The 23,695-nt window shown below is 40.7% G+C and overlaps 1 protein-coding gene across 1 annotated transcript in view; it reads right to left on the minus strand.

Annotated features, from left to right (window-relative positions):
- Window positions 1–23,695, minus strand: part of SCUBE1 (signal peptide, CUB domain and EGF like domain containing 1) — a 207,889-nt gene that overhangs the window by 169,158 nt on the left and 15,036 nt on the right. The window contains exon 3 of the mRNA XM_074825576.1: window positions 7,084–7,212. Coding sequence (XP_074681677.1) covers window positions 7,084–7,212 — 129 coding nt within the window. The remainder of the gene's footprint in view (window positions 1–7,083; window positions 7,213–23,695) is intronic.

Genomic DNA, 23,695 nt, shown 5'->3' on the forward strand with positions numbered 1-23,695 from the left:
AAAACAGCATCTGAGAACAGACAAATAAAGCGGTAACGTCCATTCCCCATGCTGGAAAAGCGGGCCTTCCACCCACAGGACACCAGCAAGGTTGTGGACATAACCAAGGCTTTGCTATTCAGTTCTCTGCTACTGAATTCACAGCTGACACCGTGCTTGTGCTTTTGTCTACGGTACTGAACATTCCGCTCTTGCAGAGGGCTCCATAACGCACACTAGTAATTGCATTTCTGGCTTAATTTATAATCAGAAGTTCACTCTGCTTCCCAGGACTCTTCTCAATCAGACACAGAATTAACTGCTGAAGAAACATAAACTATACTGCATCATCAAAACCTACTTCTATAGTTATTTTCAGGAGGTCTGACATACAAGATAATTGTATTATTGTATTGTATTGATAATTGTATACAAAATACCATATTATAATGTCCAAATTTAGTAATTGTTATTTTTCTGTAAGAGCAACCAAAGTTACACAGAATATTTGAAATAAGAGTATGTAAGCTGGGATTCAGAAGGGTAAGGATTCTATTCTTGGCTATGCTGCAGACAACCAGACATCCTGTGAGAAGACTGAGAAGTAACTTAATCCGTTTGCCCTAGTTCCTCATCTATAAAACAATGAAAATTATACTTCTTTTCCTTACAGGACTTTCTGAGGACAAATCTACCAGTATTTACAAGGTGTTCACCTATGTTCCTATATTACAGCAATTAATACCACAGAAAAACCTACTAATAAAATAAACATGTCTCTGAATACATTATAATAAACTTTTTGTTCATGCTTCTTGTATCTTTTTTGATGGTTTCTAAGAAGAATTTACAACCTTCTCGAGCACACTTGCAATTATGGATATTATAAAGAGCAGAGGACTTCATGAAACCTATGCTAATCTTTGGAAGAAGAGTTGAGTGCAACCTAGAAGCAAGAAGTGTTTTTGCAAAAAAGCCATGCTTCCTTCCTATTAAAAAGGAACTATCACAAATCACAGCTGGGGGAAAAATAAAAAAAAATAAAAAAAACCCAACACCACACAAAACAGAGAGAAGAGTAGCACTTCACAGCTATTCAGATACATCTGAACAGATAAGCAAAAGAAAATCATCACTCCATGCAATTCCATTCTTTAACCTGAAGTATTTGTCACACCCAGATTTGGTTTGACAAACAGAAAACAATGATTTGTGTTGGTTTTATTGGAAGAATTCCCTAACTGTATGTACAAAAGTCTGCCCCCAGGAAAAAAGGATAGAAGAGCAGAATGCGGAGGAGGTATTACATAGTCTTCTCAAGAGCCAATGACAGTCAGCTTCTGTTGCCACCTATTTTTCTTGCACACTCTTCATTCCCCATTTTTTCGCATTCTGATCAGAGGCAGGTAAGTTCCCGAAGGGTTGGAACAGCTGGGGTATCAGCTGACACGCCAGCCCTTTGGCAAGGAAATTTTGCGAAGCAAGGCTCTCCACTTTCTGATCCAAATAGTTATGGCACACCCTTCCACTTCCTATTTGCAGATGCTGAATAAATTTGTAAGACTTAGTCAGGAATACCAGCAAGAACTGCTTTCAGCAAGGTTCCTAGCAAGCTTTTCCTGGATAAATCCCAAGGTTTAGTAATCCATGATAAGCTTCAGAACTCTCTTTGGTGATGCTTCAGACTGACACAGCACATAATACCCTCCCAGGAAGCCACATCTTTATACAGTAGGAGATTAGTGTAAGGTTATGGCATTCCATAGGAGAGTCCTTCAGGAGAAAGGAAAAATAATTCAACACTTCTTCTGAATTTCCCAAGTGGGGTAACCAAATACTACTGCACTACCTCATTCACTTCTGCTCTGGGATACAACAAAACAGGAAAAATCTAATTCTTCACGCAGTCCTTTTTGGATTTGATGACTGTTGTGTCTTCTTTTTCATCTTCTCTTCCCTAGAAGAAAACTATACATTTTCTTTCATTCTTCTGGCATTAGCCATGTTAGACTTCATGATCCTTATGGGTCCCTTCCAACTCAAGACATTCTACGATTCTACGTTTTCTAGATTACTCATTATTCTCACTCTCTTTTGGTTCCATCCAAGTGCAGTGCCCTAAACCAAACAGTCCTCACCAGCTGAAGCCTTACTGCTGAAGGAGGAGTACAGGGTTTCTTTCCATATGACAATGCTTATTCCAATAGCTTGAAAGTCAACTAAATAACCGAGGAAATTCTCTTTTACCCTCCTGGGTACATTCCAGAGTCACCACAGTGGCAGCTATCCCAAGCTCCCCTGAAATTCTCACCAGAAAGGAAGACAAATTCTCAAGTCTCCTCCATGGCAGCCCCATCCATCGCGTACCTCGCTTTGTGCAACACCCAGGCTGACACCAGCAGGCTCAATCCACCTCCTCTGCTATCTGCTGAAAGCCTCCCAAAGCACAAGTATACTCAACTGCCAAAGAGGCCTCAAATCAACAATGCACTCACACATATGCAAAAGCCCAGTCTTCTTACTTAGTATTCAACCAAGAAAGTGAAAAAAACTAGGCAGACTAGGAACACCTGTAAGTGTCATGCTGAATCAGAGCAGGAAGTACATTTTGAATAACCAGTTTTAAAGGCCTAAGTCTTACCATTGATACTCTGTAGTACAGATTCACAGATTTTACCAGATACCTGCAAACAGACTCTGATTTACTACAAATGAGATGGGTTAAGTGTTTGGCACTAACAGGAAGGATGATCAGGTATGCCATCATCTCTCCTAAAGTAAGAGACAATGAAAATTGATAGCGTGCCTCAATTTGTGAAAGACACAAAGAGGGAAAAAAAAAAAATCAATTTATCAGTAAGATCATAGAGAAAAAAATGATCAAACAGAAAAGAACATCTGGACCTGTGAGCTAATTGCTTATAAAAAACCCCAGACTAGTATTTCATATATGAGAGGGGAGAACATATTTCATGACTCGTTTCAAATGAAGGATAAAGAAAAACCTATTGCATGAGACCAAATATTAGTCTTGCATGCACTGAGCAGAATTTAGAGCCATTTTGAGAAAGAACTGCTGCTATTTCAAGTGATTACAGTGCTAAAATAAATTATTTTTAGCCAGACAAGGATCTCATCATAGTTTGAATTCCCAGTGGTGTCATTTCACGTTATGTTTGAGAAATTCCTCAATAAAAATGTCAAATAGAGAGCAAGTTGAGTTCCCCTGAGGACAATTTTGGACATTTTCCAGTACAAATTTTAACCATGAATTCTTAACCAAACACCACCTCCCAACAAATAAATAAATAAGAAATTTCACTTGATTAGAAAGAAAGAAATGTCAAAACAAGAATTCAGGAAAAAACACTTAACCTGTCAACTGTATCTGATCTAATTAGTTGTGAATACTCCACGTTTTCTATTTATAAAGAAGATTTTAATCATGCTATACTGATGTTACTAGGAAGACATCCAGTAAACGTTTAAAAAGGAACGTAAACCCTGACAAGAAGAGATGGCTTAAGATTTTGCATAGGCTTCAGTCAAGCAAGAGAGGCAGAAACCCTGATATAACAGTTTCGTCCGTTACAACCTGCTTCCTAGAGACGGCCTACAGGACTCTCAGTGCACCCCCATGGGGTCCCATCCCTGGGCCTCCTATCTGAAATCACCAGACAACACCTCAGGTGATGTGTGTGTGATAAAAGGCAGCTCAAGTCACTGAGAGAGCAATTCAGCTCTCTAAACATCGGAGTCAGATGCCAGTTTAGATTCCTAATGTTATTGCATCTAGCTGCCGTCTCACACTCCAGATCTACTTCTGTAGGTCTCTAGACTCGATGATCCTTACGGGTCCCTTCCAACTTGAGCTACTGTATGATTCTATGATCTCATGTTACATCTCCCAGCTCCAGGGTGTTCTCACTGTCATGAGGCTCCTATATTCAGGCAGTCATATCGGCCCCTAAGGTCTCTTGCTGCCTGGCTCCCTGTGTGCTGACAAAATGGACCCCAACAATAATGCCCGGAAGGCCAAAGGATGAGGCAGAAGTAGGAACAGTGTAGTCTGATGTTGGGTCACTCCTAGGAAATCTTCTGTCCAAGCATATACACATCCATGGTGCTGTACGAGAAGACGGTTCAGGTGGGCTTTTCAAAAATCAACCTACCATGACTTTTATAGGCTTATCTACAAATGTCATGGAAATGACACAATTCTCTACAAGATCTACAACAGCCTTACTTAATGTGAAAACAGACTTAATTTCAGCATGCTGATCAAACATGACATTCCTTTTCTAATGGGAACATGAACTTGATACATAGAATGTAAGATATGCTGCCTAACTAGCAATCTTCATTTTGACAGTTCTGAAAGTCCTATAGAGGTTGGGGAGGGAGGGTGAGGAGGTGGGGGGGCGGGGGAAGGCAAGAACAGGTGGAAACCAGTGGACTCATCAAAACTTTAATTCCTTTCAGTGCCTATTTCCTCATGGGGAAAAAAAAAATAAATCTTTGGAATAAATTAACCAAGTTTTACATGCTGGGAAAATTTCCCAAAAGGTTACAGAAATCCTGATTTAACCATGTGCAAATACAAGGTTTGGTTTTGATTGGAAACCTCACTGCATCCTCTTAAAAACAGCCAACTGCATTTACCCATTTCTGGTAGCGTAAGTGAAGGCAAACACAACTAGTCCAGAACGGAAGAGACTAGAGACTGTCTCTCCCTTTCCAGAGCTGACCCTGTGCTAACGGGCACAAAGAGGCTATCCCAGCAGCCAGGACAGCTGAGAACAGCAGCAACCAGCTAGGGACCAAATGGTGACAGGAAAATGAAGTTTTTTCTTTCCCAGCAATAGTGCCCCAAAACTGAGTTTGCACACAACAGGCAGCCACAGCAAGATTTGCATGGGCACTGCCAGGACTACAAACTGCAGTCTGAGACCTCACAACCAGACACTTTTGTCTTCGGTAAACTCGCTCAAATTTTAAAGAAGGACGAAAGAGGAATGTGCCTTGATTCCCTTTTCAGTGCCTCTAAGTAAAAGCAGCTGTTTTACTGAGACATGTCAAAGACCATTCATGAGTTGCAAATATTCAATCTGCACTGGAGGAACAGAAACCTCCCCAGTCCGTGATCTCAAATTAGAAAGGCCACTGCAACCTCTTCCAGTGTCCCCTAAAGTTCCACAGTGGGAGAAAGGGAGCCCTTTGCTATTATTCCCACTCATCTGCTCACTGACCCTCTTCTAGAAGCAACATGGTTCCTAATGTTTTTGGGGTAACACAAAAAGCCAGCTCAGAGTAGACCATGAATATGGACAGACACCGATGCTAAAAAACCCGGAAGATCTCTTGGCAAGCTTTGGATCAACACATTCAGCCCCAGCCACCTGTTTCTACTACTGTAGGCCTTTTTTTTTCCCCCCAAAAACCCCCAAGTGACTGAACAGAAACTAATGAAAAGAAAATGAGTAATTTGGCTATCTCTGTAGATCCCGCCTCTATGTTCCATGACCAGAGAGCAACACCACAGACAGCAGGGGTCAAAAAAAATCCCACAGATCTCCTGAGCGGTTTATCCTTTCTCAGGCCACTCCTTTTGCTGTTCATACTTGCCAACCTGCTTTCCCGACTACTGTGGGAATCATTTGAAAACAAAGTTGAAAATAGCAAGCTGATTGAAACAATGTACGTGCACAGTTATTTGAATTCCAAACAGTTGAACTATTTGATTATGTCTGTGTCCTGTTTTATTAAGAGATATTTAGGAACATTAGTATACATAGTTTTTCTTTCTTTTTTTAAATGAATGGCTGGCTGCTCTTTGTATAAGAAATACCTCTTGCACAATTAATCATTTGACCACCTCAGGTTGAGGTGAATAAGTCTATTCGGTCTGTTCTAGAACAAATGAAATTTGGAAGTTTGAGTCAAAAGCCTGTCAATGGTCAGGATATATAGTCCATCTGAATAAATACTAGTCCATTTGAAAATGAACGCAGTAGGCAATACATCCGCTGGAAGGCTAACCAAATCCTTGCTCAGAAATTCTAGTTGTTTCATAGCACCAGTGAGCAGACTGGTGTTACTGGACTTTATTTCTGGTTCACTACCTGATTTCTTGACTTTCATTGCAAAGAATCTCAGTTTTTACCAAAGTAAAGGTGCTGCATGACACAGAAAAAAAATACCCCTTTTCCACACTGTTTTATAAACATCACCTCTAAATGAATTTGTGACTGTGGAAAACACTGGTCATTGCATTTATATGGGGAATATTGAGAAAGGTAGTCCCTAGGCACTAGGGTTTAGCTAAAATGACTGCCAAGTAAGCAAGTATGGGAATCTGGGAACCTGGACATAGCAGTCAAAGTTCATTTCCAGGTAATCGGTGTGAAGAAATTTCAAACCAAAACATATTTTAGCTTATAGCATAAACCCAACCTATTTAAACCAGAACAATGGACATGAATCAAAAGAACAGATTCCCAAATTCTCAGACTGCTGAATCAATTAAGATCCTGCTCCGAACGTGGCTTTGTACAGTTTGTGGACTGTGTCCCTCCCCTTTGTAAACAGCTATTACTGATAAGTGTTTCTTCTGCCCTGTTTTATTGCCCAAGTATTCCCTCACCACACTTGCACTTTTAACATCCTGTAATTTATGTTCATACAGCATATCCTAGTACTATGTTACCCTACAAGGGAAAAAGGGGGAGGGGGAGCTCTAAAGATATGACTGGAATTACAAAAGTTGGAAGAAACAGACAAAATATATTTAAGCGGATGGGACAGATTACTTTTCTTGAAAAAGAAGCCCAAACATCCAGAACAGGCTTTGGAGGTCAGGGTTTTTTTAGCAATGTTAAAGATGGGCAAACTGATTTGAGTGTGTTAGGATTACAAGTGCCAACTACCAACTTTAAGGGTGTGGTCTAAACCACACTGGAGTCAACAGACAGGTTTGAATTTATTCAGTGTGATCTGGATCAAGTCTTTACTGACAATATACCAGATGACAAAACGCAGCAAGCAGGTCAGGCCTCCTTACCGCAGCCATGAAACGAAACTCCCTTGCCAGCATGTCCTACTCACCAAGACAGTTGTGGCCATCGTGTGCTAACATGAACCCATCGTAGCACGTACACCTGTAGTTGCCTGGAATGTTGATACACTCATGGACACAACCCCCGTTGTAGAAGTCATTTTCACACTCGTCGATATCTAAAACACAAGAGGAGGAAGAAGAAACTTTTGTAAAAAGAGAATACTAAGAACACAGAAAAACTTTTCCAACCAGGCATGGTCTTTGAATATAGGCATGTTCTAATCTTCCTATATACTTGTATTGAGGATTTCATCCAACAGCTGGCTCAGGGAAATACTGACTCAATACATCAGGGTCATATAGGACTGAAAAGCAGCAAGCCAATGTATAGAAAATTCCTTCCCAAAATAATTGTAGTATCATCACAGTAAACAATGCTATGTTGTCAAAAATTAAAAAGAAACACCTGATTTCACTACAATTTTTATATTTAAAATACAGTTTTTGTTTTCTGTCTTTAAAATAATCAAGCACTGAGTTAAACCCTTGACTTTGTTATAACAAACAACTATCTGAAACATGCTATTAATATGGCATAAGACAAGAGAAAAGTATGCCTTGTTTCACAAAAAGGTGTCTTAGAACAAGGAAGATCTGGTATATTCCTGACAATACATAAAGCTGTAGTGCTGTACAATAAACCTTGAAAAACACTATTGCTGAAATAGCTGTCACAGTGCCCTGAGCATTATGAAGTTACTATTGATAACTTGGTACGGTTTTGTCTGTCTCTTCCACCTCCCCCACAACATAAGCCCTATTATAATTTTCTGTATTAATTCATGTACAGCAACAAGTCATCCAACATTTTTTTCTTAAAAGGTACTCTAGAATATTTTTTTTTTTGTACACTGGCTGGTGTCTGGAAGAGTACCATGAATGGTAAGAGAGATGCATTCTGCTTCAACTACAAACAATCCTGTTATGATCCTCTCTCCCTCATACAAAAAAAATCACTTCTTCACTCATTCTAGAAAGTGAAAACTTTCTTCTTTTTACAGATTGTATCTTGGCTCATACATGGAACGTCAGCAGCACAGTCACTGCTGGAATCATTCAGTGGTGCACATCAACCAACTGAAAATACACAAACCATTGCAGTCAGCCTCACAGCTTGATAACGATCAGCTCTAAACCTGTGGTACACTAGACCAAAAACCCCAGCTACTGACCCTAAGTGACACAGTGCATGATAAACAGATAATCACCTTGTTCGAAAATCACCTGTTATTACATCAGGGCTATCCTGGCTGTACATTTCAAACGTGCCTTCCATTGCCGAGGTGGCTGGACTATTTCTTCTGAACTAGGTTCACATTCACACAGCCTTTTTTTTTTTTTTAAAGTACTGCAGGAAAAGCTTTGCTGCCTGGTATCATACTCAGCTGCAATCCCAAGGCAGCAAGGTAGTTTGGTAAAACCAGGTTCTTCTGCAAGAGCCAGCTCAGACTCAGCCGCTCAACACCTTCAGCATTCCTGGCCCCCGGATTGAGTCAGGCTCGGTTTGTCCCTCCTTGCACACTCCTCCAAGAGGTTTGATCTGTCAGAGTGGGGACAGACTTCTCCCAAGTGTTTTTGCAAGCCTTCCCCCTCAGGTCAGCCCCTCAGAAACATACCTTAAACTCAGAATAGCCCAGGTCTCCATCCACTTCCCTCCAACAGCTCTGATGCCCCCCTTCTACAATCTCCTCAGCAGCTGGAAACCGGAACTACGGCTTTGGCTGTATCTGCAAAGCCAGTTAGCTTTTCTGTAACTCAGCACTCAGCACCACAAAAATGCTGGAAATAAGCTGGAGAAAGGATCTTCCTAACAAAAATATGACCTGGTGCTTAAAGGTAAACTTCCTAGTCTTTCAACCACTGCTCTCTTTCAGAAAATTCCCATCCTTTGCTAATGATTTCCATCCATTAGTTGTACAGGTGCCGAGTCAGCACAGCTTGGGGATGTGCTCTACCTTCCAGAGTCCAGTATGACAAGAAGAAGATCCGTCTCTGATCTTTCCTGAAAACAATAACCAGCACATCGACTACTGCATATTGGGCTCATGCTGAACACAGCTGCAGGCTGGCAGGGGGAAGTCCCCAAGAAGCCACTCTCCTTTAGACAGCCCGCAGCGCCTGGGTGCACACAGCCAAAGTGTTCCAGGGAGGTTTCCACTTAGCAGATACCTGCAGCTTCCATAACCCTGAATATTTCCAGAAACTTCCTATCATTCCCAGGCTACAGGGATGAAAATAGAGCTCTACAGTAAGGCCATGTTTTAACAGGCCAAGTCAATAATCAAAAAGCATGTAACATGATTTTTGATGTCAGGCGTGTCGGGCATTCCTTCAGGACACTCAAGAAAAAATGGTAATTTAATTACAAGGTTTGTTCCTTTTTCCGGCACCGAGTTTCTTCAGAAGAAAGTGTTATCAGTTGTTCTGTTACTCAGCATCAGACTGCCCAGGGCTGATCAATTCATTCCCTTTTTTCAAACAATGAATCAAATAAGACTATTTGTTTAAGTAAGTGATGGGAGAGCCTTCAAAAGGGACGAAAATCAAAGAAATGCGAAGCCTTCTGAATGTCTACTCCTTCTATAATACTTATTTCTAAAAAGCTGTACTGTGATTAGCAGTACAAGGTGCTGATGTAAGACAAATACTTAAGTTCCAGAAAGGGTAATTGAACAGATATATAAACCAGAAAAGTAACAAAAGGAACAGATTCTTTTCGTATCTCTCTTTCAAGAAGTTCCAGATACATTAAATTTTGCAAAAGGACTAGAAGATTACTTCACCCTTTTGTACCCCAAGAGAGCTGTACAAAACTCGGAGTGGAGCCAAACATTCTACCTATTTTTAAGAGCCATGTTGTGGGTTTTTTGGTGTTTCTTTCCCCTCCAAAACCACATTGCTATTTAAGAGACTTTACCTGGCAGGCTGGCTGGAATTTCTATCTCCAGTATTGCTAGTAAAACACCAAGGGGATAAAGACTGGTGAATTTAACACTATTTTTTAAAACAAAACCAATGAAACAAAAAACCCCACCAAAAGCATGCACAAAGCCTGCAAAGTCCCAATGTTGAACTTCTTTCAAGCTCCAGCTGCATCATGAGAAAAGCAGACAACGTGCCTGCAAACAGCGTGAACACCACCCCAGCTTCTCTCCTCAGATACCTGGTGGAGGACAGTCTTTAAAGAATGCCTCAGTGAAAGTGCTGAACAACTGTAATTTACAGGCAGAATATTACATCTGACATGGCAGGATATGGCTTCCTTAGTAAGCTTAATAAAGAGATAAAAGCAATAGGAGTACATTCAAACACAGAAAACCTGCAGGCTTGCTCTTAGTTTTATCTACTGTAAAACTCAAAATTTGCAGGGTCCAGCACTGTTCTTTTCTTTTTCGTTAGGTCATATCCTATTATTCTTTTTTTCCTGTAATTGATAGAATCGGGTGTTAATCAAACTCTTGACTCAAAACACCTCTAACTCAGAAAGTTAACTCTTCCCATTCATTTTGTAGCTGCAACTACCCTTAACATTTTTAGCATTTGATCATTTAATATTGTCTTTCACCATGAAGGAATTACTGTAACACAAAAATGAAACAAGACAAACAGAGAAATGTTGCCACCCGACCACAAAATTGCTATTGCTGGGCTGGATGCAGGTGCACACACTATTGAATTAGCAAGGTTTACTGGAGTCCAGCTCTCAATAGGAAACCTGAATGGGAAACACTGGCAAAATATCAACAAAGTTTTCACTGCAGTAAATTCTGGCTGTGCAGACATGCAACTTTTGGGGTGTTTAGTGAAGAAAACACCTTAAAGTACTGCAGTTTCCTCTCTAAGAGGAATTCATTTCATACAGTATTACAATGCCAGCAATTACAGGAGCCCGGGGGAAAAAAAAAAAAAAAAAAAAAAAGCACCAGAATGATTAGAGAAGGCGTAGGGCCATTTATAATAATTGCATTGCCTGCCAAGAACCTATTTGGGCTTACTGTGTTGAAATGAGCCAGCAGCTCCCAGTGCCAGGGCTGGATGTATGCAACCACATCCTCAGCTGTCGGTGAGATAATTCTGACCATCTCTTTCTGGAATTGGTTTGGGAAATGTCCAAAATCCACTGCTTGTTTCAAACGTTCTAAGGGAAAATATTATCAGGAAAAGAGAGACAAAAAGAACCTTGCTTACTTGGGTGTACTAGTAACTGTACTGGTTCAGCTATTTGCCAAGGTGAAAGAAGCTTGGGAACATCCTAATTCCTTCGGGAAAGCACAAGTGAATCTTTTTGTTCCAGCCTGGAAATAACTCAGCAGCCCCAGGGAGCACAGCACTGCCATGCTCTGCCGCTGCCCTCCCCACTGAGCAGTGGTGTTGCTTAATGAGTATGTACTGTACGAGACTGCAACTATTATATAAGCATCTGAGAACTTTTTTTTAAAAACCTGGACAAGTATCTGAGACAACCTGAGCATTTGTTACCATGAGGCAGTGCTGTCATTTACAATCACTGTATTGCAGTTACAGGAAAACAATTGGAAGTTGTCTTCTTGAAGGGACCTAATTGTTTTTAGTCTGAGGGGACCCGTATGTACCTTTTACATATGGGGGTTAAAGCTTCTTTCGTTATTACGGGTGCAACCGACGCCATCCCAGAAACCGATTTCATTTGTGTTCTGCAACAAAGGGATGGCACTCTCAGAAGTCTCACAGGGCCACCCTGCAGAGAAGCAGCTCTTCCAGGAGCACATACAACAAGACTTAAGAAACGTTGAAAATAAAACAAGAACTGGTATCTTCTGCTTCCAGTATCACAGTATTTCAGATGTTTCAGCAGAGAAGATACATCAGCATGCAATAACTAATGTCCAAAAGACAAACCAAACGTAAAACAGAGCGAGGAAAACGCTAGTTCCCCTTTTGCCTAAACTTTTTCAGCATGCTAACCATCTTTTCCAAGCACTAACAGTCTTTGCTAGAAGGTGGCACAGACTTTAATCCAAGAAAGTACAAGATCTACCTCCAGCAAAATCCATTCCCACTCTTCATTATACCAGTTGCCATTCATTAAGTTCCCCAATGTCCAAAAATCATTACAAGACATGTAACAAAACTTGTCAGCACAGCTACAGATCATTATGAGCAAAGCTACTGAAATCAAGGCAAATGTCTGCATGGAGTTGATGAATTTTGGATGAGTGTCACAGCTAAACTGTCACAGAAGCCTTATGGCTATTAACATGCAAAAGGAAGAATGGCTGAGGCCTGAAAGTCAATGAGCCAAACTCAGCTTTTAGTCTTCGACTCCACAGATTCTATAGAAAATGGGAAAGTGCATTGGCACAACCTTTATCTTGACGTCTGTCGAGGCCACAGATCCCAACACTCACAATGCAACAGAAGATGTTCAAAACAGGAGTAGGATTGGGTAAAATCTGCGTTCACTTTAAAGTATTTCTTGACTACTAATGTAAGGGGAAGATCTGGAGTTAATTTAGTAAACACAAATTTCAGTTGACTTTGAAAGGAGTAATTTATGTGCTTGGACATTTTACAATCCATAGCCAAAGGAAGCTGTCTGCCCACATCAATTTCTTCTAATCTAGAGATCCACAAACAAAACTTAGCACACAGGTATATTATGCAGATGTGGAATATTTCCTAAAGGAACTGGATCCATAAAATAGCTAGAAAAACAAATAATAAAGTCTTTGTAAGTATACATTGATGGATAAATCCACATATTTATTCAGTATCTGAAGAGAAAAATATTTTGGTGTTCATCTTTATCTATTTATCTAGCTGCTTTAAACAAAATACTGCCAAAGAGGCATTATGGAGACAGTAAATAACATTTTCCTTACAAACTTGCCGACAAAGAAACTGTTTTTACCTTCCTGCTCCCTGAGAGGTTGCTGCTAGTCCCCTACAGAGGACAAAGTGTACCACTTGCAGAATTCTCTATTATCAGTCGTCTTCTGCCAATAAAAGTCATACTACAGTTCTGCAATTGCAGCATGTTGCCTGCTTATCCAGAACTGGTATGCAGCAAAGGACATTGCAAAATGCTGGAACACATATTTCCATGTGGTAATATTTTGCACTTTTATGGCTTCTCTCAAAGGCTTTCAAAAAAAATTTTACTGATTCTTTACTGGGTTTTGATCACAACGCATTATCCTCATTTCCACAGACAAATACAGGAGAAAAGCCCCACCCTGGGTTCCAAATCCTACCCAGTTAAGAATAGAGCCACAGTATGAACAGAGCTGTTTTCACCACTGCATAATTTTATGCAACCTTGATCTCAGATGCTTGGGTAAGAAGTGACCTTGTAATATCCAAAGGTGAAATGCCCTGAAGTGAAATCCCAATCCCACAAAAGTCAAGAGGCGTTTTTGCCACTGGCCTCATGGAGCCAGGAAGACACATTTCCTAGGACTCACAGTAAAGAGATATGCCAGACAGGATCAGCACTTAAATTTCTTATTCCCACTTCCATTCGGAACAAGCAGCAGTGCAGAGCCAACACCAGGACTTTACTTCTACGGAGGCCGTCAGTAGTGAGGGGACGTGCACACCGACAAGAATCCAAACAAGTTCAAGTCCTGGATCATAATCAGATCAGCATCTTACTCTTTTTAATGACTGGATTTGGGGACTGTAAAAGCCATTAAAATAAATAAAACCAACATGGGAATATTTCTATATACTCTGCTTCTTTGGCAGATTCCAGATTGAATATACTTTCCACAGCTATACACACCCACGGGATAACTGAACCTATGGCGTTTGTGTTTCTCATATCACGTTGCAACCAGCTCCAGATCCAAAGACCAGGAAAAAAGCTCACACGTAGGTTAGAGACCATTCTGGTTAGAGTGCAGGCCAAATTTGCCAAAAGTTCAGCTCTCTGGAAAGCATTCAACCTGAGCAAGAATACCAAAATGGTTATATTCTCAAGAGGAGTTTAGCATCAGCACATTTCCACATGTTCAAAATTATTTGAAGTCTGCTCAGCTCTGCTCTTAAAATTTGCAAGAGCTGACCCAGCTAGATGTATGAAGAATTAGCTGGGAAAATGTTATCAATTCCACTCAACCTGCCCTGCTGAAATACCGCTTCCCTCTGAGTTTTGTGACAGCAGAACTCGGTGCCTACTCCAAGTCTAAGTCTGATGAAGAAAATACTGACATATCAAGATTCATTCCATTTTTTTCTACTCCAAACAAAACCTTGGCGTTCATCTCAGAGTGAAGTCTGATTCTGAAAATCCCTTCCCATTAAAAGCTTCGCAAGTCACTTTTTCTACAAGAAAAAACAAATTCAAATCTATCATTTGTTACATCTGGTTCTTCCTGAGATACTTTATTTTTTGACTCGTAAATGTTAACATCTTTTATTTTTTAGATGCTGTGACTTTGGGAATGTTACGATCTAATCGGAGGACACACAGTGCAGTTTTTACAGCTTTCAAGTTGTCATGATATTTTCAAGATGCTTGTGCCCAAGAAAACTGTAAAATTTGATAGCCATTAGGACTACTCTGAGAGCCAAGGTCAAGGGTGAGTAGGCTGGGAATAGGGTAAAAATCAGAAAAAGCAGCCTGATGTTTTTCAGTGGAGAAAGGAGAAAGAACAGGTACAATGGGTTGTCTAGCATGAGGTTTTTTTCAGTGTAAATCCCTCAAGAGCCTTTCCACTATGGGTACTGCCCCTCCAATGTTTTTCCCATTAGTGCATACACAAAGAAAAAAAATAAAATTTAATTTTACAACTTCCTTCAAAAATGTCACATACCCCTGTTTTCCAGGATTAAAACAGCAGTAAAATGAAAATGCCATGCCAACTTATTGGAGATGATTTGGATGCAGTCTGTGGTATTGTTGGGGTGTTTTTCTGGAAGCCATTTCATACAGTTTCCAGAAAACACCAAGTACTCTGTAGCAGTTTTATTTGTTTCCTTTTCTTCTGTGATGGCTGAGCACAAAGTTCATCATGCTTTATTTCTTGTTGAAGTACTGGTCTGAAAGAAGAGGGGGGAAATGGAATACCAACCAAACTACATAGAGGTATGTCCAGCTGGTTCAACAGCACATATAAAGCGTGAACAGCATCATATTTAGAACTATCTTGCCTGAAAACATTTAGGATATATTTGCAAGGCAGATTAGACCTCATCCAGTTTATCACTGGCTGTAGGATGGGACTTTTTTACTTTCTATTTGTTTTTTTCTCTGACCACAATTATTATCTCCTAATTTTAGAGAAAGCAGAGACACCTATTGTAGATCCTTATTTTGTCCTGTGTCTGAAATTGTCGCCTATTATTACACCGATCACAGCCAGTGTGAATCAAATTGTCAAGTTGCACACAGTAAGGATGGCCTTGTCAGAGCCACCTTCACTGCTGGGGAAAAACAGACAAGCCTTCAGACACACAAGTACTGCTCTAAGAGGCAACTGCATACATCAGCTTCTGAGTTTATCAGCTGTAGAAGACATTGGTGTGCTTAACACTTGTCATTCTGCAGGTTGTAGTTCATGATCTTCAAATACTGTTTATCATACAAAGGGAGAACTAAAGAATCACATTTAAAGGCTCTACTGGCCGGACAGTGTCAAGCACCCAGTGAGGTAAGCAGAATTCAGCTGATCCAGCTCACATATTGTTAAATGAAACAAGGCAATAGATTGTGAAAATCCAAACTTTCTGCAGTAGCTGAATGATTATACTTTACATTTTTGGCGAATGACCGTCACATTCTTCATTCACTGATAAGAAACATGGTCTCTGGAGACTCCCTTCCTTATATTTTTCTTAAATTCACCTTCCCTTCCTCAGTTTCCTGTCTCTGTTCTCTTTCCTGCACATTTCCCTCCTTGCTTAAACTCGTGGTACAAGGAGTTAGAAGAACATTCTTAATGGCTGGACATTGATATGCCAATCAAGCTGACAGCAGACAACAGACTCTACCCCTGTGATTCACTCTCTCAGGATACCTGCAGTTCAAGGCAGGTATTACTGCTTCAGTGTACAGGTACTTTGTCAATGGACGGTTATCACTTAAGTACAGGGGAATAAAAAATACTTTAAAATATAAAAAAAGAACACAGAAGCTGAAAGCTGAGATTCTGCATGCACTTGGTGCAATTTGCCAGCCACTTAAATACTCTTTATGGTAGCAGGAACAGAGAGAAGATCAAATAAATGACATGGAACACCCTTAATTTAGAACCTTACAGAGTTTTTGACAGCTTGACTGACAAGTCTTGCTACTGCATTAACATCAGGTTTAGATAGCATTTTTTACCTAGAGTACCTTCTGGCAGTCTAAAACCTTTGGACAGCTACAGTCATTTAAAGGAAAAAATAAATTAAGCAGACTTCTTTCCCTGGGGAACAATGTATTTTCTATTCGTATACCAGAGTATTATCCTTATGTGGCATTTGCCACCTCAGCCAGCACAATGGAAACCTATCCAGGACCCTTCCAGCTCCCTTCCTGGTTAACGCAGTAATTTTCTAGATAAAACCAAAATTATTGTTATCCTGCATTATGCATCTTGAACCCTTGATTAGAGGTTGTTGTGGTTTGACATTTTTCTTAATTGATATTTAAACAGATTGGCTACAAGTTCTTTGAACTGCAAGTGAGATACCCAAATAAAGATGGATACCTGCAGAGCACAGAACAGTTTTAGAGTCTGCCTTTATTTAGTAGCTGCCATGCCCGACAAGCTCAAGCAGAGAGATTTCCTGTTCACAAGTTGTTATGAATGTGAAACATGACATTTGACAGCATTTTCCCCACTGCTTCTAAGTCACAGCCATTTTCACCACCATTCCCTCTTTTAATATAATGAGAAATGTTTGATTCCACATTTAATCTTGCAAATTCTTGGAGATCTAATGGGAGAATATTTTCGTGCGCCTTATGAGCACAACTGGTGTTCCTGCATCCTAATGATTATCGTTTCAGTTGGTCATGGCAGGAGGTTATTCCTAGATCTTTAAATTGAAACATGCATCTGAAAATTTTGAGGGAGCAATCTAAAACAGTGAAACTAGCTCATCGATACAGACATCATTCACTTACTTTTTTTTGCAACCCCTGTAGGCATCTCCCTCGTTCTTAGGTTGCATACCTCCAACCCTCCTTTACATTTAACTTTTAAATTTCTGTCCACTGACAAAAGGAAACAATCCCAAGCTTCAATTCTGAAATAAATTTCCTTATTACCTGTCAGTGGATGACTATTAACTTATTTTCTGTGGCCCCTCATGTGGGAGAACAGAAGGTGGCTACTCCTTCTCGCTTGTTTCAGAACGAGTCAGTGGCAGACCACATACTGTGAAATGGAAGATTTCTCGATATCCTACTGCACATGTGTTGTTAGTCCCTGGCAGATCAACACTACTTCAGTTTCAGGCTGAGACAGCTAAGGCCACAAGCAGCCTGACAGGCTACAGAGCAGTGGTTTTCAACCCTCTCGGATATGAGGAACTGCTACATTTTCCAGCAGAGCTGCAAATCCTTGTACAGTGAATTTCCATCTTCTGACAGCAGGCTTACCTTCCCAAGCTATTTTTTGCACATGTGCTTTAGCAGTAGTCCTTGGGCTACTGCAGACTCCTGCCTGAGAAGTGCTCTGTTGTGTTAATAGGAGGTAATTTATATCACGTAGGATTTGTAAAATGCAGGGCTTCCTGCATTACTTGCTCAGGCTCCCCACTCTGCATGGGCCAGGTATCAGACGTGGATTTTCCCAGCTCACCAGAAGGCCCACGAGAGCACCAGAGCGCTGCGACCCCCCCAGGAGCAGAGCAGCTCCCCATTACGCACGCTGCCACCAGAGAATCGCTGGACGTTCCCGAAGGACCTAATCAGGGCTCCCTTTCATTGCAACGTTGGCTGAAGTCGTGTGGCTGCTTCTAATCGCGACACACTGGGGATCCACGGATTTGTGCGCCCTGACAATGCCGGACCCAACAGTTACAGAGCCCAAGAAACCAACGCTGCCTGGTGTTTGATCACCTGTTCCCGAGCACAGACAGTCTCACACAGCCCCCAGCAGCCCCTTTCTGCAGTGACGCCCTCCCAGCATTTCGGTTTGCAGAGAACAGCAGAGAGCAGAGATGCTCAAACTCATTTTTGTCCAGCACCCTTCAGCTTTGTGCACTCTATAGGTAAAAAAGTTACTAGGCTACAGATCTTGTTATTGTGCGAGAGTTGAAGATGATCAAGTCACATTTTGTTCCTGCAATGACAAATTCACTTTGTCACAGAACTGTGTTTCAGAATCTCAACTTTCAGTAAAATCTTATTGAACCTGTGATAATAAACATAATACCCTAAATGTGAGTGCATACAAAGCACTGCCTGAAACAGTTCACAGCTCTGAGAGCCATCTCAATGAGAAGTCAGTGGATTTGGGAACTGCACAGTCATGAAATGTGGAATTATTTTCAAGATGCCAAAACATTTGGCAATTTTGAGGCACAACTCAGAATTCTGGCAGAGCCTCTCAGCTTCTTAACAACAATTCTATCTCCACAATATACAATGTATAAAGTACCTGCCACGTAATTTTGTTTGAGTGTACAGACAGAACATTTTCCATTTTCTGAAAGCATGGCTCTGGCCAGTATCAACAAGAAGCTCTAGATGCTGCTGTAGTAGATCAATGTAAAAGGGTTTTATTTTCAAACAAATATTAAATTAACGTAATTTTTGGATTCAAGCTTTTTACTCCTGAAACAAAGAACCCTGTCCTACCAATACATGCTGACAATTCTAAAATATTATTCACAAAGAGAGTTTATCAGTTATGATGTAGGCTCTCCGTAGTCTTCTAAAAAGCCACGCAGAAATTGGCCTGTGAGCCAGAGCTCTATTTGTCACCAGAGACAAGTAATAACAGAGAAAACCTGAAAAACAGTGGTAAGCAACCTTTGGGTTTTGACCTGTGGATGTGTAACAACTGTCCAGCAGAGAGACCCAGATCTACAGATAGTGAACACCAGCCTGGAACCCATCAGCTTTTCCATTATTACCCTTTAGAGACTTCTCAAAACACTGCCTGGACTCTTTGGCCACTGGAGAAACAAGCAAGAGCAGGGGCTCCCTGAACAGGAACGAATGACCTTACGTGCTCCTCTGGGCCTGGCACCCAGGGGTGAGGGATGGATGAGCCAGGGTGGGCTGTACAAACACCTATTTCACAGCGAGGGAGATCCAGGAAAAGTAGTAAGGATGAAATCTAAAATTCAAATGTGAAAAACACCATTGCTGACCTGTGACTCATCAAATATTTTCAGTTATAAGCAGTGCTCACATCTGATGTTTGGACAAGAAAGAAAGATAGAGCAAACAGATACAATCTTGGCTTTCCCAAGAAATTAGACATTTCTGCTCCAGTGTTCAAATATCCTGTACCAGAAAGCACACGCAGCTTCCAGCACTGTTAATGCTATTCAGAGAAAAAGGAATGAAACTGCAGATATGGAAATAGTAACATGGGCATTTGCTGAAAATTGAAGAGAGCTGATATTCATAGCCTGGTAATTTTACTTTGGTAATTTTATGCAATTATATTTGTTTGTTACGTTGGGGAGAATGTTAGGTAGAGAAAAACAAAGAACGCCTACAACTTCTGTGCAGCATTCAAACGATGGAATTTTGACAGAACGCACCACAAAGCCAGGCAGTCTAACTGTACTGCCCTCCTCCCCAATAGCAGAGGGACAAAAGTGGGTGAGTTTATATAAGTATTTGTGTAGCCCTGGAGAGTTATTCCCAATACTCTCATTTAGATGATTTCTCATGAGGTGCCTTTTGGAGCAATGCTATTTTATTATGCACAGATAAGCAAAATGCAGCAATCTCTTGACTAAAGACTTGATTAACAACCCAATAAACGGTTTAGGGTGGGTTTTTTTAAAATTTGACAGTACATCCAATATAAAACTAGAGATTAGAGAAGTCACTTTCTGAAATGTTCTTGATGAGTTCCCCATGCTTTTCCTTCCTCCTTCCCATCTTTCTAGCCAATCCCTCTTTTAAGGTTTTATCTGGTGTACGTTCATAGTATTTCTAAGACATATAAACAGAAGTCCAGGGGAGAACACATCACAACGTCCCTGGTTATCCACTGAAAACAGGGCACCAAGGCCTGACTAGTTAACTCACCCATGATTAATACAGGACTGCATCCTCAGTAAAAGGCTCAAAATGAAATAACAGGGTTATGGGTGTCATCCCTGGCACCTGGTTTAACAACATAACCATGTAAAATCAGGTTAAACACTGAGGTCAAGCTTTTCAAAGTACCTCTTCATTTTTCACAACTGACTTGAGACTCCTCAACCGAGTCCCACTGTGAGGGAAGTGGGAAGGCCAGTCATTCTGAAGATGTTGTTAGCTGCCCAGCCAAAAACTAGTATCTGGTTTTGTAGGGTTTGGCCATGGAAACGTGATGTGACACTCATGGTAAACAACAGTAGATGGGAGGCCAAAAAGAGTATATACAGGTGTATACAATTACCTGTTCCTGCCCAATTCTTTTCCAGTATACTGAGCATGGCTAATCACCCATCTACCAGCTGTGAGTCCTGCACAACACCTGTGGAAGCAAACACACTCGTTTTCCATTTCTGTTCTGAAGATGCCATCAAACATGATGATTTGAATGAAACTTCTGGCTCAAGAAGTCTCTACACCTCTAGCTGCGTTCTTCCATGTCACGTTTTTTATAATCTATCCTCAGCACCCACTGTCGGCCACTGTGAAAAGCAGTTCAATTAAAACAAAGGGATGATCACACAGCCTAGCAGTGCTTTCTAAGTAGGATGCACCAAGAAAAATCTTAAGGCCGAGTTCTAAGAAAACACAATTTTAAAAAACCCAGCTTTTTCCTAAAATAAAGTTGTGGGGGGTTGCTTTGTTTTGTTTTTAACTATATGCCTGTGCTGGAGAGGTGGAGGCCTATTTTAAATTAAAGAATAAAAAAAATGTAAAACAGACTGGGAGGATGAATTTCATAATGCTCAAATGATGATATGGCAGCGTGTAAATCCCCTGTCCTGGTTAAATTCAGAGCACAATTAAGTGCAGAATATTTTCCATTAATTTCAATGGACTCTGAATATCACAGCTGCAGGGGCTCTTTGGCCCAGAGACGCCTCACCCAACTTCACATGCCCACATTGTGGATGTCCACGTCTGTGTTGGAAAGAGAACGTTATTTACGGGGCATGATTTACCTGACTTGGTTTTATCTCCAGTAATACAAGGCGAACTGACTTCAGGAAATTCCTATTTCTCTCCGTCAACTGTAAAGGGAAAGCAGGTGAAGAGCTGAGGTGCAAAGCTCTGTCCTACTGAGATCTGTACTGGACAGAAACGAACAGAAACTCTACCAGTATAACAAATGCTCAACAGATAGAGCCAGGGCTTCCCTCCCAATAGAACAGTCTTTGTTTTTACTGGAAGTCAGGTCTCTGGACGGAGTGCAACGTAAAGCCCAAAATCAACTGTCTGAGCACAACTGAAAAGTTAAACTCAATGGATTATAGGATGTATTATTAATGGTTGTAATTATATGCCTAATATAACAATTAATTGAAGTGACTGACAAGCGCTCACTTGAGGACAGAGAAATGCAGGAAGCTAATGTTTGTACTGATTCACATGTTAATTTTGTAACTTGTGACCCCAGAAAACTTTTAAAACAAGGGGCAGCAATATGTTTTCAAATTACCACAGGAAAAGTAAAGTAATCCCACCCCCCACCAGTCAAACAATTTTACAGCCAGCAGAAGGCACAAAACCACATGGAGGAGATATTTTTAATTAAGTGCAATATAAGGAGAATAATGGTTACCCGTATTCAGTCTGAACAATTATTATCAAAAGGGCCTTAGCATTTTAAAATAAGCCATTTAAGAAAGGCTTACTGTTTTAAACATAGGCTGTTTCCGATTATAAAGTAGAGCTTTTAATTAAGATTAGTAAGGCCTAATTCAAGCTATAATTTGGTTCCTTTAGTTAGCAAGTGTCTATTAAAACTGAGCAATTAAGGTTAAATGGGTTGAAGCATTTAAAGCACTCCTCCTGCTTCAAATACTATAATAGAAAAGACCATGTCAGTGACTAATTCAGACCAGAAGACATGTATTTCCCTTCAGTTTTATACTTCCTTGCTGATCATAAAGTTTACTAAAGAAGAACCCATCAGTGAACTAGATTTTCAGTGAAACATGTTTATATGTTACACCTTACCAGGCATAATTTAGAAAACAAAATATAAATTCTGTAATTTTATAAATATAGCATAAAGCTTGCTCCTATTATAGCTTTTCTCCCTTAATTTTATATAGTTCACTAATAAAAACATGCAGTAAACTCCCCAGTAGCATATTTCTCCCTTTTGACAGTTGTGTTTATACTTGGCATAATGGGCTTAAGCACGTATGTTGTGTACGGACTGCTGACAGGTCAAGGTAGAAGCATACTACAACTTGTGTTACTTACATAAACCACCTTTCAAAGCATTCCCACCTCACCTTCCACTTCACATTTTCACAGCTTCTTCAAAGACTGAAATTCTTCATGCTTGGTCTCATTTTTGAGATCAAGTTATTTTAGCAAGTTCAAGCAAAATGCGCCGAGCGAGCTTGAGGCCCCTATTTCCACGGGCATGACATGCACCCACGTGTACCCCTGCCCAGCTGCAGCGGCACCCTTGTCCAGCAGGACCCTCTGTCCACGCTCCCACCCAAGCCCCAAACCTCTCAGACCTCTGCTGGGCTCTGCAGGACTCCCCACAGGCACACAGACCTTGCCTACATAAATCCGGTAATGTGATCAAGACAGCAGGCTGCCCTTTTCATCAAACACGAGACCTAGAGAAAACATTGTCTGCAAAGAGCATCATCAGGTGGCTCCACAATTACAAACACTGGCACTTTCCTCAGCAAATGGCAACATTCACAGAAACGTGCTGGTCCTTCCAGGAAGCATCCCTTCAGGCCTCCATCCCTTGAGTCCCGCCTCCTGCTAACTCGGGCAGCTATACCATGTAATCCTACTCCGGGTAAGGACTGGTGGTGCCTTCCCATTGCAGAGCAGGCTGCAGCAACTGCCCGTTACCTTCCATGCAGGACACCAAAATACTTGTCTGAAAAACACTTAAAAATTACCACCAGGGCCTAAATCGTAACATCACTATTAATGGTAATGACTAAAAGCCTTTTAGGATAAGCAGTACAGGAACACATTCTAGTAACTCTGCTCTACTCAGGCACAGGCTAACATGCAAATTTGCAAGTTGGAATTCCTCAGGATACTTAAATATATTACAATGATAGACTATAATAAAGGTTTTCTGCAGGAATGCGGGCGCACACAGGTATTCATGTATGTGTATGCACTTGCTTTGTGCACCAAACTCCAGTGAAAGCACTCAGAAGTGTGCACGGGAAACTTTTCTATTAACTCAAAGTAAAGTATGTCAATAAGCTGTTCTAGAAAATGGATGCAATTACTGCTGCTATCCTGAAGAGATCTGTGTCTATTCCTTACTCAGAATAAATGCTAAA

This window comes from Strix aluco, chromosome 5 (assembly GCF_031877795.1).
Source record: "Strix aluco isolate bStrAlu1 chromosome 5, bStrAlu1.hap1, whole genome shotgun sequence".
In the NCBI taxonomy this organism is placed as follows: domain Eukaryota; kingdom Metazoa; phylum Chordata; class Aves; order Strigiformes; family Strigidae; genus Strix; species Strix aluco.